At 38.6% G+C, this 19,890-nt stretch overlaps 1 protein-coding gene and 1 long non-coding RNA gene across 4 annotated transcripts in view; one reads left to right on the forward strand and one right to left on the reverse strand.

Annotated features, from left to right (window-relative positions):
* The window catches only part of LOC100647412 (aquaporin AQPAn.G), a 36,658-nt gene that overhangs the window by 13,789 nt on the left and 2,979 nt on the right, over nt 1-19,890 (forward strand). For 2 of the 3 annotated variants that reach the window (XM_003394117.4, XM_012320537.3), the window contains 2 exons: nt 6,369-6,562; nt 19,743-19,886. In XM_003394117.4, the coding sequence (XP_003394165.1) occupies nt 6,369-6,562; nt 19,743-19,886 (338 nt within the window). Of the gene's footprint in view, nt 1-4,084; nt 4,635-6,368; nt 6,563-19,742; nt 19,887-19,890 lie in introns of those variants that run through there. The other variant, XM_003394116.4, reaches the window with a different exon arrangement.
* Nucleotides 1,436-12,021, reverse strand: LOC125384676. Its single transcript, XR_007223326.1, has 3 exons — nt 11,240-12,021; nt 1,657-1,694; nt 1,436-1,579 (listed from the first exon to the last, which is right to left on the reverse strand). It is a non-coding gene; the product is annotated as an uncharacterized LOC125384676 (long non-coding RNA).

Below are 19,890 nucleotides of genomic sequence, written 5' to 3' on the forward strand. Positions count from 1 at the left end.
ACGAATTTCCATACTTACGATTGTAACATCGGTAACTTTTTAGTTTCTTTTTAGTATCGTACGTTCATCGACAATCGCCTTGGGCTACAAATCTAGAAAACTTCTAGAAAATATTAAAACAGCAGAACATATTGCTCCGTGGTGTTTGTCCCTTCTCTCGTACAATTATATCCCGGCTCGCGGAAACCAGTAATGCAAATAATAGACAATCTATATGATTTTTTGTTTGCGCGTACACCCCGCCAGCTCTTCAAACTTATAAGTACAGCCCTGAGGCCCTTGTTACTTTCTGGGGCACGGAGTTTGCGAAATACGCCGCGGGTTACGTTTGCACATTGTTCGCTCAAGGGTCGTGAAATTTGACATTTAACTTCCTACGAGAATAGATCGGGTCGGTATCCTTTTGCGAAAGGCTATTTTTGAAATCGTTGTTTCTGGTAAACTCTCGTAGTTGCGTACGAGACAGCGACGATTTGCCACTTTGTTAAGTTATCGACGCTCGTCGCATCGACAAGGACGTCCCCTTAATGGCTATGAACAACGTTCTTCGGCGATTGATAACATCGTATTGGAAACACGTCGTTCGTTTTAACATTTTATGACTCACTGCGTCTTGAATTGATAATGTCGTAGGTGCGGTTTAGGAATGGAAGATGAAAGTAATGCTATAGTGACATTTACCGTAATCGAGTAAAAATCTAATCTCCTATCGTCTCTCGTTAATAACATCTGCATAATACTTGAACGTTTACATTTCCCACTGTAATTTCATTTCTCGCGCGTTAGTCGCGTTACGTCGACACAATTTCAAAAATGCGTGCAACGGTGTTTCTGAATCACCCTGTAGATGCCACAGATATCGCTCTTTTTCTTGCCCATTCATGTTCGCTTAGCTATAAACGACGCGAGTGAATAGTTACACAGGTGTGCTACCTGCCGATGGTTTGCAGAAACCATTCCTCCGGTACACGGGTCCAATTAAAGGTACTTAATTATCGTCCGAAGAACCTACATATCTTTGCACAGGGCATTTCGATACGTATCCCTGCACACTGTCTGCCAATTTAGAAAATTACATTCATGCGTATCCAATTTCAAATCGATATAATCGTAAAAGCTTATAAGGAATTGTAGCAGAGTTGGGATATTTCACTTTCCTTCGGATTTTCGTTTCGATTACCAGGGACGTTCAAACTTTCGAACATAAGAAACCGATTAGATAACAACGAGTATGATTTGCAAACAAATGTAAGTGTGAAAAGGAATAAATCCAAATTTTTATGTAACAACGGATATGATCTACAGGGAAGCGAATCGGTGAAAAATTAACGAATGCAAAAAGAAGCGAACATTCGTTGAACCCCGTTCGTAGGACCGAACGATGCAAATGAAGCAGCAGGTGCGCGAAGGATCTATTTGCAGGAGATACCTCGCTACGCAGTGACCCAATTAATGGCACTTAATTACTATCGTGGGACATGTGTAACGGCAGTGCGGTGCAGTTTTGCAATCTCCAAGAATTCGACTAGCCTAATTATCTGTCTGTAGAACAACGCCGCTCATAGATAACCACTGATAACTGGAAAATGAATATGCGTGCATATTACTCCGTACGATATTTACATGCCACTGTTGACTCGTGATGTTTGTAATTACCTTGTTGATATCACCTTGTTCTGCATTCGATGATATCACTGAAACAAACACATAAGATGAGGCCTTGTTAGTTACGATTAGCAATAGCACCAAACGTTTGTAAATATCCGAATCTTGTGTGTGTGATCATCTGCTAATTGTTATCGTTATTTTCAACCATTAACATCTACAACCAGTTAGTAATATTTCAAAGTAAACGTAAAAGATATATGTTTTATGTGACGCGTAGCTATAGCAAAGTCGAACGAAGATCGTTTCGCGCGATTCTCGCGAAACTGCGTGCTACGATCTGCTCGATCACCTTCCTCTAGTTTAAAAACTAAACCCAACAGGCATTATGTAAGAACACGATCGAATCAGTCGGATGAGAGGCAGAAAAAGTATGATGAAAGGAACGGACGAAGGAATGTCCGACGAACGCAGATTTACAAACGTACAGGGTGTATAATGAAAAATTGGATGCGATATCTGTATCTTGAAATTTATACATTTTATATATATAAAATTGAACGATAAAATTGCAATTTGAAAGGATATCCTGATTGAACGTGGTGTTGCAAATCCTTTGACAATAACGCGCATTCCAATGAATATTTTAATTAAAGCTAAAAGTTTAAAAACAAAGACGAATGTTCGTCGTTGTACGATTATTTATATACGTACACGTCTGTATAGGTATGATTTATTAATATGAACATATATGACAGGTGAAAAACATATTTTTAAATGAATTCTATACGAGAAAACTTCCATCCTAGTTTATACTTATAGAATTTACATCGTAACGTAACTATAAAATATCTTAAATATTACTGATTTGCAATTCATAACGTAATGTGTTATTCGACATTGATCTTCTGACGGTTTAACATTCACACAGACGAGGTATCTTTTCAGTTGTTCATGACTGTGCGTTTTATGGTGAATTAAAAGAACGTTACCCGAATCAAGCTGCTTTATAATGTCCCAATGGCCAAATAAGCTACAATCGGTATAAGTTTAGAAAGAATTACGGTACATTCGCATGGATACAAAATATGGTAATATAAAATTGCGAGATTAATTCAATTTTACATACAGACGCACATATGAAATCTTGGAATTTTCTTGTTCAAATCATTTGTTTTTCATATAGAATGTTTCGGATCTCATCCAGTAGACTTTAATTTACGCTGGCACAACAGTGCGTCATTGGAATACGTAAAATATACCAGTAGTTAAGTTTATAATTGTGATAACTTATCTGAGTAACGCAAGCGCGACATTGAAATTCTTTGAAATAAGAAAATGTACATTGCAGTACGTCTATAATTACTTTTTCTAAAGTATATTCAAGTATGTCGATACGTTGTACTACTGACAGAAAGTAAGTTCAATGTAAATTAAGAATATCAGTTGCAGTGAAAAAAGTATTGAAAACTGAGAACATAATCACGTCCCTGCCACGATAATCGTATAATCGTATCATATAACGCACCTATCATGCATAAATACACCACTCTCGTGTATCTAGGTAGCTAATTGCATATCAAATTCTTAAATTCATATCGATAATCCCATTTAACGTTTCTCATCTACTTCGCTACAACGATGATAATTAGACGGCGGATATTTATGCAAATTCGTATTCTCACGAATATCATTTAGAAATGCGGAATCAAAACAGATGATCATCTTGTTTGTTAAATATCATAATAAGTATTATATTTTAGATATTTTTTTCGCATATTATTTACATTTCGTCGCCTTTATACCTTCGAATTTCATAAAAACCGCTAATGTCTGATAATAATCTTCGCCAATTTCCTACTTAATCTAATTCACGAAAATTGCAAGGAATTCGTTATCCAATATAGTATCCCTTTTTTCTGGCTGCAGTTTGGTTTCCCTGGCACAAGCTACCGATATCTACGCCTCCGCGAAATTTAATTGCGCATCGGCCGTTCCCCGCAACGCGATCGCGAGATCGTAGATCCTTCTACGCCGCCTAAGATCCGAGTTACGTTACAAAAGACAACAGCCTCTGCGATGACCAGAAACATAATTACATCCGTGGTAAATGTAGTTACATCGGACCGCTTCGTGGTAATTACAACATCTTGATCGTCGAATCCGTGTTGGTTCGGTTGGTTGGCTGGAAAGCTTGGTAGCGTTAAAATCGGCACGATCCGTTAGAGGAGCGCGCGCGTGGGATACATTAACCTGCGACATGTCAAGGATACGAAGTCCGAGACTACGCCTCGCGATTGCAGGTATCCTGGCCCGCAGGACCATACGATGCGAAACAGATACGGATTCCGTTTTGAATGAGTTTTTGAGTGGGGCTACGATGATGAACAGACTGGAGGTGGAGGAGGTGAGAAAGGAGGGATCTGCGTGTCGATTGGGGGGAGGACAGCAGTGGAGAACAGCGATATATGAAGGCGAAACCCGCGCTCCGCAGACTCAATAGCCCAGAGACTCCACGTGGTGTATCGTCGAACATCGCGAACCAGTGCGCCACCACCGTGAAACAGACATTTTTCTCTTTTTTTTTTTTATTCTCGTCTTTCCTTCCGCTTCGCTTCATTAAGCCACGGAACCCTCGTCTTCGATCGTTCTGCCACGCTTTTTTACCGTGTTCGAGTTTCCCGTTACGCCGGATAAAACACCGCGATAGTCGTGGCCGGCGATCGAGGTGATAAGTTGTTACCATTGTCTTCTTATTTCGAAAGGATCCTTTGTCTTTAGACGAGGGGGAGAGAAAGGTTGGCAGAGGGGGAGAGAGAGGGAAAGATTGTTCCTTGTGACCGGTGATCGGTGATCGATATTCTCGGGAAATGGTAGCTAGCTTCCGATGAGAGAACAATCCGCTGCTGACGTTCGTTTGTTGTGAAGAACGAGAACCGGGGTGGTAGATCGAAGGGAGGACGCTGTTGCTTCTTTGTTCGACCGTCTTGCCTGCGATATCGAGAGGAAAATGGGCAAGGGTTGGAAAGGTATGTCGTTTATTAACATCTTAGAAAAGCGATGGCGAATCGAACACTAGTCACGCGTCGAAATATTTAAAATTATGGGATACGATAGAATACGATATCGCGAACATGTGTAACGCGCGCCTGTTCGAACAGCTTCAAAATTTACGTAATCTATGTAATATCGACAGGGTATCGATATAGAATTTCGAATCGACAAAACGAAAAGCTAATTTGATGCGCGTCGACAAATTTTGTAGCTTGCTAAAATTGGCACCCGTGCTATCGGTCTATCGTCATTGTTTTAAGATATCATCTAATCGCTATGTGAATTACAACGTAACGCGCTCGTGTATATCTCTTTCCATTCGCCATTTGTTTCTAAAGGAATAATAGTAATAGTTAATTGAATAGATTACATGAATCACAGAGTTCTATCGCTCAATCAGAAAGGATTAGATCGCAAAATTTACACTCCAACTTCATCTATTTCGATATATGATTCGCGATAAATTTAAATTCTCATTAGTAAGACGAGCAATGTACACGATGATCGTAGAAGAAAATATATTTTCTTACGATTGTCAATGATTCTTTGATAAATGTGCGCTTCTGGATAGTGTTCCCAACTATGCCGATAGTTCGCACGCATATGGGCGATATCTCCGTCTGTTGGTTCAATAGTAAATTGATTTGTTTGGTTCGATAATAAATAATAAATTACACGGCAAACACTCATGTCGTTTCAGGATATACTGATCGTTACAAAGGAACTTTAATTGGTCCTTATTTTTAGACAATTTTGATATCGTCGATGTGTAAGAAAATTTTCTCGCCACTGCCATTTCTTACTTTTACTGCACGTACTTTCTTTTCGTTATTTTACTGGCGAAAAATATGCATTCGTGTGTTTTTATTTTAATTTACAACGTGATAATGGCAATGTTTATAACGTAAAATGAAACTTCAAAAGCGACAAATATCTTTGCAGTTTTTTAAATGCAAATTGCAGCACGTACAGTTACCTTAGAATATAATTAGATTTCTTTATATGAAATCGCGGTATCATTATGTCGTGGCATCCATTATGTCAATTACGTAATGACAATTTAGCGTGTGTTGCGATCGTAATAGCTTTTAGCTCAACATAATATTCGTCCAACGATAATCAGAAAAACAGAATTTCGACAATGTCGCCCCACTGAACATTTTTCGCGCATTCTGTTTACACCTTTCCCTTTGTTTTATAGAACGCAGCGGCTTTGCGCCATCTGTTTCATTGACTTCTGTTGCATAATTACTCTCCCCTCTCCGTGAACAAAAAAAAAAAAAAAAAAAAAAAGAAAAGGAAAAAGAAAGAAAGAACAGAAAGGTAACGAAAAGAAAGAAAGGAAAGCAAACAAGTACAAAAACGTCGGCACAATGAATTAAAATTCATACCTGTATTCGAATGATCGATACACCAGCAGACAAGAAGACGGGATTTCTTTTGTTAAAGATAACAATCATCGCAACGTATGCTTAAAAAGACGACACCGACAATAACGAATATTCGCTTGTGTCCGCGCTCATTTGTTCAATACACTACGAGATTTGACGTTTCAATAAAGACGGACAGTGAGAAACGTCTTCCATGTCTTTTCATGCGTTATTTAATTAGCAACAAAATGTTACAACGAGAATGGAAAAATGTTGCTCGACGATGTAATCCGAATGGTCACACGTTATTTTCTTGTTCTTCTTGTTGGTTCTGTCCAGGCATGAAAGATTTCGTCGGCCTCGAAGAGGTGATGAAGTTCGAGTTTCTGTTGAAGCTGTTCGCCGAAACCTTGGGAACGTTTCTTCTGGTGCTGATCGGCTGTGCATCCTGTATCACGTGGACCGCGGACAATCCTCCGACGGTGGTACACATCGCGTTCACCTTTGGTCTGGCTGTCGCCAGCTTAGCTCACGTAAGTCACGTGTTCGATACATAATTATTAATGCTCTGCTAGGAAAGATAACGAGCCCCGACCGACTCGACAAACGAAATTAACCGTTACCGCACTGAGAGCCGTGATATAACTTTCGTTTCATGATTTCGCGTTGAATTACACGCACTGGTATAAAAAATATTGAATATTTACGGAAGATTGAAAAGTAAGATTGGCAGAGGAACATTTTCAAGTAACGAAGGACAACAAATAGCCGGAGTAACTTAGTCCATTATGTTAAAACAGAATATTTAACGTTTTCCAACGCTGATAGTCTTGCTAATTATCAAATCGTCGTTGATAAGAAAATTTGCTCGATATGAACACGAGTTCAGCAAGGTAATTTGGCCTCTCAAATGTAGAACAATTTGATAAGATTTATGAAATTTTTCAGTGAAAATGTTTATCTTATGAATAATAGGTAATAATTCGATCTATCTGATAAAATAAGTAATTTTATCAAAGAAATTTTGAAACTCTTTCGAACCTCCCCGTGTCTTACCATGGTTTTAAGACATTTCTCCTTTACTTTGTTCTGTCGTTTACTTGTAAAATGCGAAACAATAAAAACTTTGAAACTTTCGCATAAATTGATTAATACGAAGAAAGATAAATAATGATTTGCCGAAATTTCGGCAGCCCACGCGCTCTCGAGTTTTCCTCGTGGTGAGTATTACTCACGTGATAAATCGTTTGCCACCTCGCATTTATCTGATTTCATTGAATGGACAAAAGTAATCGCGTTCTCCACTCGTCCCATAAGAATCATGTACTTGGAGCACACGATAGTGGGGAAGAGAAAGAAAGGGGGGACTCCATTCACCTTACTAAAACGTCACGCCAGGTGAGGTTTGACGAACGGATCGTTTCCATTGCTCTCACTATCGTTCGTTCATTCGTACGCGATGCCACTTTTTCTTTTTTTTTTTTCAGTCGATTAGCAAATTGAGAATTAATTTGTTTGGTCGATAAGTCCGCACGTGGAAATTATTCATCGTTGAAATCGAAAGCGATCAGGCAAGGTTTTAAAGTTTTACGATCGATTTTATATTTCGTTTTCTGTTAAGTCGAACGTACTGTTTTACAAATTATCAAGAATCAGTCGAAGTCTTGAGATTTCACGACCGTACTTATCGTTTGGCTCGAAAACAATTTTATGAGTTTGCCAATCGTTAGAAATTGTTACGGGCGAAAGGAAAAGATCTTTTAAAAGTTGTAATATTATTCCAGATAAAACGGTAGAGATTCTTCGTGAAAGTAAATGATCCCTGAGATCAATTCAATTGAACGCCGAGATCAAAGACCGGCGAAAAATTATATTGCAATATGTAATAAGCTTTCGTTAAAATCTCTTTATCGATTAACCCAGAAAGTAAGATAATATTTGAGGTAAAAGCTAAAATGGCTCAATAATTGGATATGTACAAGTATAATTAAGAGATTCGATCTGAAAAAAGATCGCGTTAAATATTTACTTTCTGTTCGTATTACATACATATTTCTTTTTTCTTCTTTAATAAAACTCGCTTATGAGAGGCCAAATAATAATCACCGCGCGGATTACTTTTTATTAAGAAATTTTAATCATGTATTTTCTCGTAAAAATAGGTGTTTATGAAGTACATAAATCGTTATTATGCAATATTATCGAATCGCCTTTTATTTTTATTTCCATCTTGTAAATTATATTGCACCATAAATTTTTAGATTTAATCAATTCTTTTTATTTTTATAACACGCATCGCCATCAATCAATGATAACAACTACAATTCTTTCCACAACTTTTTGTAACTTCGTTCCTTGTACGATCTCTTTCCACAAGAATTATTTAAAAAGTTTCGTGTAAAAACGTTGAATGTTCGAAAACCAACGCGTTCAAATCTCTCCTATGTTTGTCCGATTTTCGTCACGAAAGAAAGCTAATAATTTAGTGAGAATGTTTCCTGAAAATTCTCTAGACATCTTTTGACTGGCAATTTATTGTTGATCGACTGGAGAAAGAAATAGGTCAGACGTTGGTTGCAAGTAGCAGACAGCAGAGTAGAGAAGTTGAAGCGTAAAGTACCGAAGCGAACAACCCGGCGAGCAACATTTTATCGTAACATGTGCCATTAAACGAAGTAAATCTTTTTTAAACGTGACTTATTTTCTCTTTCGGAACATTATTTTCCTCTCTGCTCAATGCCAACTTTCGCAACTCGTTTCAATCTCCATACCAGCAAAGACAATTCGACGATAAATTTCACGCATCTCTGACCCGTCCCTCGATATCCGAATATTTCTCATTTTTCAAATTGAATTTTGCAATGAGAATCTCTCGTGCTCAAAAAATCAAACGTTATCGCTAATTTCTGTAATTTAGTTTCCTTCCGAGTGATAATTGTAACGGTAAAAGCTAAGATAAATATGGTACAGAAAGATCGACGATGCAAAACTAGACTATACTCGTCGCAATCTGTTCCGAATTGAAATGAATTCGTTCAATCTGGTAGAGACGACGAGCAAATTTTTCATAAAACATAATGAAAATTCAAAAGTTGTAATATGTGGTACATGCATGGTAGATGAACAGGTTGATTGCCGTGCAAATTTCATATATATATATATATATTTCTTTTTAGGATCCGTGATAGATTGAAATATACCACATCGTAACATTTAATTTTTGCGAAATACGTTCTATTTGCCTACTTTCTTTTGACAATATTATCTAAATCATTCACATTGCTGGAAACTTAGTCCATGAAATTTATTGCCAGTTCATGAAATTTATCTTATCTTAATCATTCTAAAAAATTTGGTGACCTAGATCACCGATGCTCACTGTGGTAGTGAACGTGTTAAAAATATCAATAATTCTAAGAAGCATCGACGAAGGATAAACCCAGCGTGTTAGCATAGTCGTCTAACTAGGCGTAGGTAGATCGGAGATGTGGGAAGCAGCTGGGTCCACGAAATCAGCAATTTGTGAATTCGATTCCTTTCTGAAACGTTTAGCAACCAGACTGCCTGTCTCTCTCTCCTTCTCCGGTTCGATCTTCACCGGAAGGCATGAACTACAAACGAACAGGCTCTGCTGCCCGCGAACACGCGCGTCCAACCACACGCGGGTCGAACCTTACTCCACATTCATTAACATTTCAAAAAAATAAAGAAAGAAAGAAAGAAAAAGATCATTCAAGCAGGGAACGGATCAAGCGAGCATGCGTCTCAATGGCTGACATCGAGTTCTCTGCGAGATCCGTCATTACGAGGATTTAGAATAAAGCGTGAGTCTATATTACATAATAATCGAGTCTGTAATGGTTGGTTCAAAAAGAATGATAAATTTAGATCGATCAAATGTCGTTCGGCGTGTTCCTTTTAAGAATCTATTCAACAAAGGAGCTGTACATCGTCTACTGTACAGTGTCTATTGGACGTATATTTTGTCATTTAAAAATACACTTTCAGTCGTAATTTAGAAATACGATACGCCAAATACGATAATCTCAGACGGATGACTTGTAACAAACTCAAAATTTCATACTGTTTAAAGAAATAGAGACTGCGGATTTTTCTGCAAATTCATATTTATGAGAATGTAATTTAAAAGAGCAAAACCTCGCCAGAGAACTCCTTTACCTATGAAATATTTAAAAACAAGTACTGATACTTTGAATGTCTCGTATATCCTTTCGTATAACGCGCATTCTGTGTAGTTTTGTATTTTCAAATTTCCTACGGATGCATAAAAATTCGCAGTCTAGATACATACGTTTAAAAACACTTCAAAAGATGTTTTTTCATTTTTTCAAATATTTCTTTCCGACTTGTTTTACTTGGGAACGTAACGCGGTGTAACTCGAGCTAAGCTAGCGAATCACTCGCCGATCGAATTATCAATTCAGTCTCTTCTTCTTTATCTTCTGGCTTTCCTGTGCTACAGTACGGAACGACGATCGGACTAGTGGATACTTTGAAGTATTTTGCGGTTAGACCATCCTTAGTTCAGGTAGTCGGGGTCTGTTATTTACCCGTCTGCGTTTACTCTTGCGACGTTAACGAGTAAATGGAAGCGAACGGGTAAACGGCAAGGTATAAACGACATTAATCGAACACTTTAAGGGTACTTTAATATATACAATCTCGTACATTCGTTTTTGCTTCATTTTTCCATTATGCGAGAGAAAAAGTGATATACACTTCAAATACTCATTTTTATAAATTTATAAACGTAAAGAGTGTGGCAACTTTTTAACGAAGTTAAATTATATTAAATTACAACGTGGAACATTTTATACCTCGCCCAATCAGTTTCCATTCTGCGATCATTTATCACAATTATATTCACGACTTGGCCGCGTATAAATATAATTTATATAAATTTGAAACATTAACACGCATTACCTATGTGTGTCCTTTATTGCCTATTCTCGATGCAATGTACACTCGTATAAATATCTAATGACAAATATAATCCATAAATCCTATGCATCGACTATAGCTATTGCCAAATAACACGTGATTATGATACGAAAAGAATCTACGATGGCTACAAATTTATATTTGTACTTTTGCACTTATATAATCTTTCATTTATTAATTTTCTATTTGTGTAATTTTTGTAGCCACGCGAAAGTATTATACTAGAAATGGTACGAAATTTCACATACCTGAATCTAATTAATTAATATGTACACGCGCTATAACAAACACAATGGTGTACGAATATTTCTTGTAGCCACTGTATATCGACACGAAGAAATCACTACTTGTTATTAGATTAACAGGCACAAGTACGCGTCCAGTTTCCTTCTAACCAGATGTAAGTTTCTCCAGGTGGTATAAAAATGTCATACAACCGAGCTAACAGTTAGGCGGTACAAAAAGGCAAAAATATTTTTATACGCAGAGTGTGGCGCGTGTGCAACGCCTTTTACGCATACGCGTTACGTATGCACACGCGTGTATTCCGTTTTACACGTGACGTTGGTTGATCTCAGAAAGCCGCCGGCACGTTGGTAGAAGGGTAAATAAGGCCGCTGATTCGCCCAAGGGGATCTAACTCTCTGGATGGTGCAATTCTGCCCTGAAGGCTCCGACAACCTACTCGAGACCGCTGACTCGCCTCGAACCTCCGATCGGACTAATGTGGCTCTTGTTCTGTCTCTTTTAATACTTTATTTTCCGACAGCCTGCACGCTGCAGATACGCCTATTTATAATCCTCTGTGTCGTTCTTCCATGTATTTTACTTTGTCGCGCGTTATCTCGCAAGGAAAGAGCACAGCCGTTGGGTCATCGATTTTGATAACATTTTTCCCGATGAATCATATTTTGCCATTTTCGTCAATATTTATTATTTGGACACGATAAACTTCTATTAATTCTGAGTTCATGGGGCGGATAAACGACATTACCGTGGAAATTATTCCGCCACGTTGTATTCCTATTGTCAAATTCAGGAAAGTCAACGAAAGTTTCACAAACCAGCAGCGAATTATGAATCAGAGAAGATGCAACGAAGATACGTTTTTTTTAAAGAAGATATTCTTGGTACGCGATAAAATTAATATTCGATAGGTCGATTCTTTTTAATGATGACCAAGTGTGTCGGATAATGCGATAATATTTTGTTGAAAATAATCGTGTTTTTCGTGTTTCTACGATGTGCATCATCCTGTACATTGTATTTATATAACGTAACGAAATGACAGTAAATTTAAAGAGAAGGAAAAATATTAACAAAAAGGTGAAGGAAGATATTACAAGATAAAAGAACACGAATATATAAGCACATCCGCGGAAAACAAGTTACAAAAGGAAGAAAATACGAAAAAAGAAAAAGAATTTATCGATCGTGAGAGATTTGAATTCGTGATAGAGTAATTCAAGAATCTATCGGTCTACCACATTTTTTGTTATAAAAGAATGTTTATTTACCACATAAATTACAAGATTGTAGCAGTGTTTCGACTACACATTCAGCTGTTCGCATGATGCTAAAAAAGAAATCCACAAGCACGTAAGCCATTACAGTTCGCTCTACATTACATCGGTATTACACGAAAGAAAAGTACGCAAATAAACATATCAATATGATGAACTCATGGGTCAGACTTACCACCTTCACTGTCACAGCTATTTTCATTCGTTCGTTATCGTTGCCCGACGCGTTATACATATTTAGTCGGTACATTCCTTCGGTTTCGTAATTGTTATTTACATAATTTCATTTTTGGTCGGGTGTACTTTTGTGTTCGATCTTCCTCTGCTCGGGCGGTCGTGATATTTCTGTTTGTTTTTGGCTTTCTCCGATTTTTTGCCTGACTTTGGTTTGTCAATTAGTCCTTCGGCGTAGCGAACCGAAAGGAAACGCGATATTTCGACGTTGGCAATTATCACGATTCTCACATTGTAGGACGTGGAATGGGTACAGTGAGTCACGCTGACTGAAAGAGACGGAGCGAGGATTTTCGATACATAGGGCGTAGTGTAGCTATCGTTCTTGTCTTTCTTGCGCATTTACATACGTAAATTTAAATAAATTCCTTTCTTTTCTTTTTACGTGACGCGTTTGACAATAAGAAAGGTCCGAAAAAGAACAAGCGAGAAGGAAGAAAAAAATAAGGTACGAACGTCGAAGGTGTCGGCGATAATTTGAATGCAAATCATACGTTTCCCGCCCTGCATTATGCGCCATTTGTCGCAAACGAACGAGGAGTTGTCAAAGAAGAAGACGTTAACATTGCATAATCACGTTGCGAAGCGTGGAATGAAAAATGTCGAGGATGATTCCACGGGATACGATCTGGACGCAGCTTCGCACATTTGCTTCAAGTTTTACGAGTCGTGCAATTAGTGAGACAACTCGAGGCGTATGGTAAAAATCCGAGACGAAACGGTTGAATTCGATTGGTTCTGCTTGATAATGAATCGTCATTGACGACAAATGTTGAGAAAAACGCTACTTATTAATCTTCCAGCGCGACGATACGCGTGCGAGAAGCGTACCCTGTTATGGACAAAGTAAGCGGCTACTTATGATTAATGCCTTATGCTGAAATCATTTTCGCGTTTTCTGCATGCGGATCTGCGTGCTTTTACGGAGCCGTTCGCGATTTTAACACGATCTGCATTTTCTCAAAAATTACGCGACTACCTCTTGTAGAAAATACATTTTCGCTATTTCTCTGAAAGATTTTTTTAATTCGTCGGTCTCGCGAGATCCTGATCAAACTCTACACACTCGTAGTCTAACCAAAAATATTCGTCACGTATTTTTTCTTGCCGGCAATGGCTCGCGTCTCGAGCGTGAGAACAGCGCCCAAATTTTAGGGTTGAAGACATATGTTTTCAAATATTTCGAGAGACATTAAAGATAGAAGAATTACGCGAACGAAAGAATTTTGCGTTTTTTGAAAAATTGATATTACTGTATAGAAAAACTATAGAAAAATTCGTTTATATAAATAATATATCAAAAACTATAATTTTCTCACCGTTGTTAAAACGTATTCAAACAGAATGCTGCAGTTTCGTATGAACAAATAGAAGTTCATGAGTTAATTTGGAGTGCCATTTCAGATAGAAAATGCCTAATAAGTCTATGCCCATTCGCAGTCAGACAGCAAGGCAATATTGTACTTTACGTTGAATGTGCACACAGCTGTAAAAAAAAATGAAATGGCATTATCCGGAGTATAAGAAATGTTTACACACTGTCACGTCAGATGAAACGAAAAGAGACACATAACGCGTAACACCTGCAACAACTAACCCAGGTAACGTCATCACGCGTGCATCAGATAAGCGATATTTCACTTGCGTAATTCGAGGCGTACACTCCTTAGCGAACAGCAGACCATCATCACGAGCTATCGTTTGTCACGTTTTAGATACCTCGTATATCGTTCACCTACCTGCGCCATACGATGTCCGATGCACGTTGCGAGAACACGTTGATAATCCTTTGATGCCATTTCTTAACGATATCATAGAACTGCCATGCGATGCGACAGACCGCAAATTAATAAGCACGCTTCTGTCCAAGACAGTAGAATTGACTAAGGTTTGAGCAACGCCTCGAGTGAAACATAGAAATTTAACGAACGTTCATGGAGGACTATAATTTTACGTAGGATTCGTTGTGCCTCCTTGAATTTTGCAACTTTGTTGCGTGGGCATTTTGAAAGAAACGCAGCACAATGGTTGAAATTAATTGCTACCAATTTTCAGTTCTTTTCGTTCGCGTAAAAAACAACGCTTCCTTTGCTACGGTATAATTAGCTAACTGTAACAGTTTATGTGACACGTTTATCGTTATGTGTCTGGTAAAGCAAATGTCTTGCAGATGTCCAGATTCGTTAGGTAGAAACTTGCATAGACTAATTTCTAGATCTGGGCTCGTGAATTTTTCTGATGATTCGATTAAGAATGCAATAAGAAGAAAACATAGAATGCTTCGTACGAGAGGATAATCGTGATACGTACGTGATTCCTTGTTTTATTTGAAATTCGCGATAAAATCGATCCTGTCGTAACAGCTGTACATATATCCTTCGGCAAATATTAGAGTCATCTTGCTGGAGGTCTTTTTGGAGGCCTATGAGAGAGACCGCTCCCTCGTCTCGAGCTGTTGTGCAACGTGATCCAAGAGTGAAAGATCATTGTCCCGCATGATCGTACATAAACCTTGCAGCTCGTGTGCAAGTCGTGCACCCTAATTATGCGGGCAAGACCACCGTCATACTTTGCGAATTTTACGAAGTACGAGTTAGTTTCTCGTGTGAATACCTGCAATCTCTTGCATAATAGTTCAGTAATTAATAAAATCGACGGATTCACGAACGACAAATCGACAAGTTATAGATCGTCGTTTTAAAAACAATTCTTGCAATTTTACGATTGTTTCGTCGAACGTGACGATCGGCTGACTCGTAGCTGGCAAAATCTTCGCGTCGTACGTTACTCTGCTTGTAATTTGATTAATAATATCAGTTCAATCGTACGAAATAATTGTTATAATTAACGTTTACTATGACTGAATAACACGATAATTAATGCGTTATGTATGATGTGTTCGAAGCTGTATGTACGTTGATCGTATTCAACAAGCTGAACGCGATAAAAGTTGCGCGCTCTGACAAGAAGATCTGACGCAAATAGAACTTCTTACGAATAGCAAAAAAGAGGTACAAGATCAAAGGTTATAGCGTTCGGATTCGAAAGAAATCTGTCGAAACGTGCTTCGTTAATGATCTGATTAATATTCAAGACACGTACAAATTACGTGTTTACGCGTCTGAAACATATGATCGATCGAATACAGCTGGCAGTTACAGTTAAATGCGACGCTCGTGACATTACGATGGATTTCTATGTATCGTAATTTATTTAAGAGAACGAGAGCGGAGGCAAATCCGCGAAAGCTCAACCAACGTATCCTCGGGCTGTGGGTCGTAGATCGCCACGTGGGTCACGAATCTCAATGAAGTAGAATATTTTATCTCATCTAAACAGTTGAACGGATTACATATACCGGTTAGAGACAATTTCCTCGTATTTTACTTGACGAATATCTTTCGATTTTCAATCCATCGAGGCACGAGCGAAACAAGAATGCCGAATACATACCGAGACAGTTTATCCGAAAAACGAGATTTATTATCAAAGAATAACTTAACAAAGCCGAAGTTTCCTTGTATCTTCGTAACAATCCATCTGCGAACGAGAGAAGCCGGCGCGGTGCATCAACCTCGGTTTCAGCATCTCACGAGCCTTCGAAGTTCACAATTTTTCGCGTGTGCTCGTTTCTCGAACGTTGTTTCGCCACCGGTAAATCCCATCGTAAGTCTACGATATCTAGACGTTGCGCAGAATTAATAATTCAAGATTAATGCGAGATAAGCGGGTCGCGCGGCCCGTGCACACCAAGAGTCAGAAGACGTCGAGAAGATATAAGAAGAGAAAAAAAGGAGGAAAAGAGGACGTACATGTATGAAAAGTTTTATCGAGGCGGGAGCTGCCGAATAAAAGCCGGAGTTCGTTTATTGCTCTTCTTGGAACAACCGAGTGCAGCGTCGGACGAAGGACGCGCCGGTGCTCGATGAAAAGTTGAAGCAACACTTTCCCCTTTGTAGGTTCGCGCGTCTACGAACGTCACTTCGCGTTTGTTGGCGAGCCGTGATGAGCAGCGTATTAATTAAAATCGCACGAGATAGGACTCTTTTCATTCGGCGCAAGGCCTCTGTCCCTCGGGGACGCGAAATTAATTTTTACAAAAGCGTATTGGAACGCGACCTTTTAAAGTGACAAACCCTTCGTTCTCGGTAATTACATAGCGTTCCCGCGAGCTCGACCACTCGCGTTTCGATTAAATGAGAACCACGCGTCGCCTGCGCTCCATCCTGTAATTAATAAAATCAATTAGTCGATATCTCGCCATTTGATCTTTGCTCGAAGCATCGCGCATTCGGACAATTTATGCCGAATGAACAACGTGGCTGCTATCCCCGCGACAGCGTCGATAAAAGGCACAGCGAATAACCGGATCGAAACGAACAAGAAGAAGAAGAAGATGAAGAAGAAGAAAAAGATAAAGAAAAAGAAGAAGAAGAAGAAGAAGAGGAACAAGAGCAAGAAAAGGAGAAGAGCGTAAGGTCGGAGAAGATGAGTTACGTAATCGCAGCAACTCGTCGGCGCATGTGTACCGATCGCCCGGGGCGAACGGAGACCTTGTCGACGTGCATGAGAACTGGGCCGTGCCGCTCCGCGCCGCGCCACTGTCCACCGTCATCCCGATTTTACTGGACTCAAATCGAACCACCCACCCCTTTCTTTAAGAAAGTTTCTATCGTGCCCTGTTTAAATTTCTTTACGCTCTGTACCAACTATCTGTCAATTTTTAAATAACATATTCGCGATTATTCGGGTTTCAATCGTGTCGCTAATGCATTACGTTTTGTTCCTGAGGAAGCGAACTGGCTGTGTTCGCAAAACGTCGGGACGCGAGACAATGCGAGTATTAAACGACACGATTGAAAGCCGAAGAATCACAAATATATCGTGTAATCACGGTGCAAGTGTAAAATATAAAAAGAAACGACCATTTTATGGTTTTACCGTTCTGGTCTACTATCTTTTCTTCGAGTTGCACTCTTTCTGTCGTTTTCTCTTTAATTATGTAAAAAGAACCGAAAAAAAGAGAATTTTATTACCTTTTATTACCTTGTTTCGTAGCACCTTTCGCCTTATAGACTTGTAGATTAGGGATCATTAAAAAAAGCTGAATTTTTATAAACCCCAGCATTCGAGGATATTTGCCAAGTTTATTTTCATGTTCTACCGAAGCACGCGATCAATCTTTGGAGAGGAGGATCGGGCGAGAATCTTTTCCTTCTTTGTAAATTGACTCTCCAACTAGCGTCTTTCATCTGTCTCAGTCTTTCCTCCTGTAACTTATTTTCTGACTACTCGATTTCGTTCGGAATCTCAGCTTCTTCCAACTGGATTCTGTCACGATACCACCGCAAACATTTCCGGCAGGCTGACTGTCGTCGCAGAGTCTACGACGTATTTGCTCTTACTCTCCCGGTTAATCTACGACGCACCATACTTTGATATTTGCTCACGAGAAATAAGGAAGCCATTTATATACAGGAAAATCCTTGCTAATTTGGTTAACACAAATACGCAACGTTCATAGTTTCTCAATAAATATTTTTCTATCGATACCAAAGACATATCTTATCAATATCGATTATTCTAATTATATTTCTAATTATTATTCGAATTATATCGATTTGCTAATTATATTTGTTGAATTCTTAATATACTTATACATATCGTTGTATCGATAATAAACGAGCTTCATTTCGTCTCATCGGCAATTTCTCCGACTATTCGCGCCAAAGAGGATTGTATACTTTGCGCTGCAAAAAAGGACGTACAAATCAATCGCATTACGTCAATCTTTCTTAAACTCGTTCGTCATTTATACTACTTACAAAGGAACACGCATACGCGCGCATTTATTGCCTCGAGTTTGCAACGTGAATTAAGGGCGACTGTTGCCATGCAAGATATACAGAGTCACACACGCGGTTTCAAGGGCTCGAAGCGGCACGGTTGCGCCTCGAAAATGGCACGCTTTTTGAAACAGAATTCAGATTTACAATCGTAATTCGCATCACACGATCATTCTTCGAATTTCCGACGATTCCTCGATGACCTCAGCTTCCAAACCAACATTTTGTAAAAGTGGTCATGGATCCGACGATAGCACTTTGATTTCACCGCGAGTATGCATACAGTCAGTCGCGAAAGTCTACATATATCCCCAAAGTATAGAATTATAATAAAAACTTTATTATATAATTGTCTCGATATGCTAAACGTATATTATTCGAATGTAACAGGATTTATTCGGGTCTTTACTAAAAAAAAAAAAAAAAATTAAAAAGGATTAAAAAGATATAAAATATAGTGTTACGAAAATAACGTAGACTTAATATTATATCAATATCTTGCAGCCTCCACCTCCCTGCGTAATCATCAATAATGGCCCGGTATCTCCTTGGCATCGATGAAATCAAAGGTTTTGTAATTTCTCATGTAATTTTATCTCAAGATTTTTCTGAGTTAAATGTTTTAATTTTTGTAATTCCTCGCGGAAATACATTAATGCTGATCCCGCTCATATATATAAATATAAATAATTTTTCAGTTTCTTTGGTAAATCGGATACACGAAATTCGATAGGCGTACGTAGACTTTCGTGGCTGACTGTATGTGTCGACTGTATGTACGCCGGTCGGCCATGCTCCAGAAATTGTGAAATTTGAATTAGAATTAAGGAATTTCTTGCGAAGATAAACGCGGTTACTTTGACGGACAGATTTCAGAGCACGGTCGTATTATCTTTTCACGTAACATGTGCACGCGTGTTACCTGTTTCGAGAACTACTCGAGTGAATCATGCAAGTGTACACGGTTGCTTAGAAATCTGATAACAAGCTAGAACACTTTGCCCCTTTGCGAAATATCCCCCTAGACTTTTTGTAAATATTTGCCTAATCTGTTATAGTTCTATAGGAAGTTACCTGAGATTCTAACTCTAAAATATATTATTATGATTTACAATCGCTCGTTCAAACGCATATTCTTTTTGTTGCAGGTATTAGGTCCGATTTCAGGATGTCACGTGAATCCAGCTGTATCGATGGGACTTTTAGTAAGCGGGAATTGCAGCTTTCTAAAGACGATTTGTTACATAGTTTGCCAGTGTTGCGGAGCAATCGCGGGTTCAGGAATTTTAAAGGTAA

This window comes from Bombus terrestris, chromosome 3, assembly GCF_910591885.1.
Source record: "Bombus terrestris chromosome 3, iyBomTerr1.2, whole genome shotgun sequence".
Classification (NCBI taxonomy): Eukaryota; Metazoa; Arthropoda; class Insecta; order Hymenoptera; family Apidae; genus Bombus; species Bombus terrestris.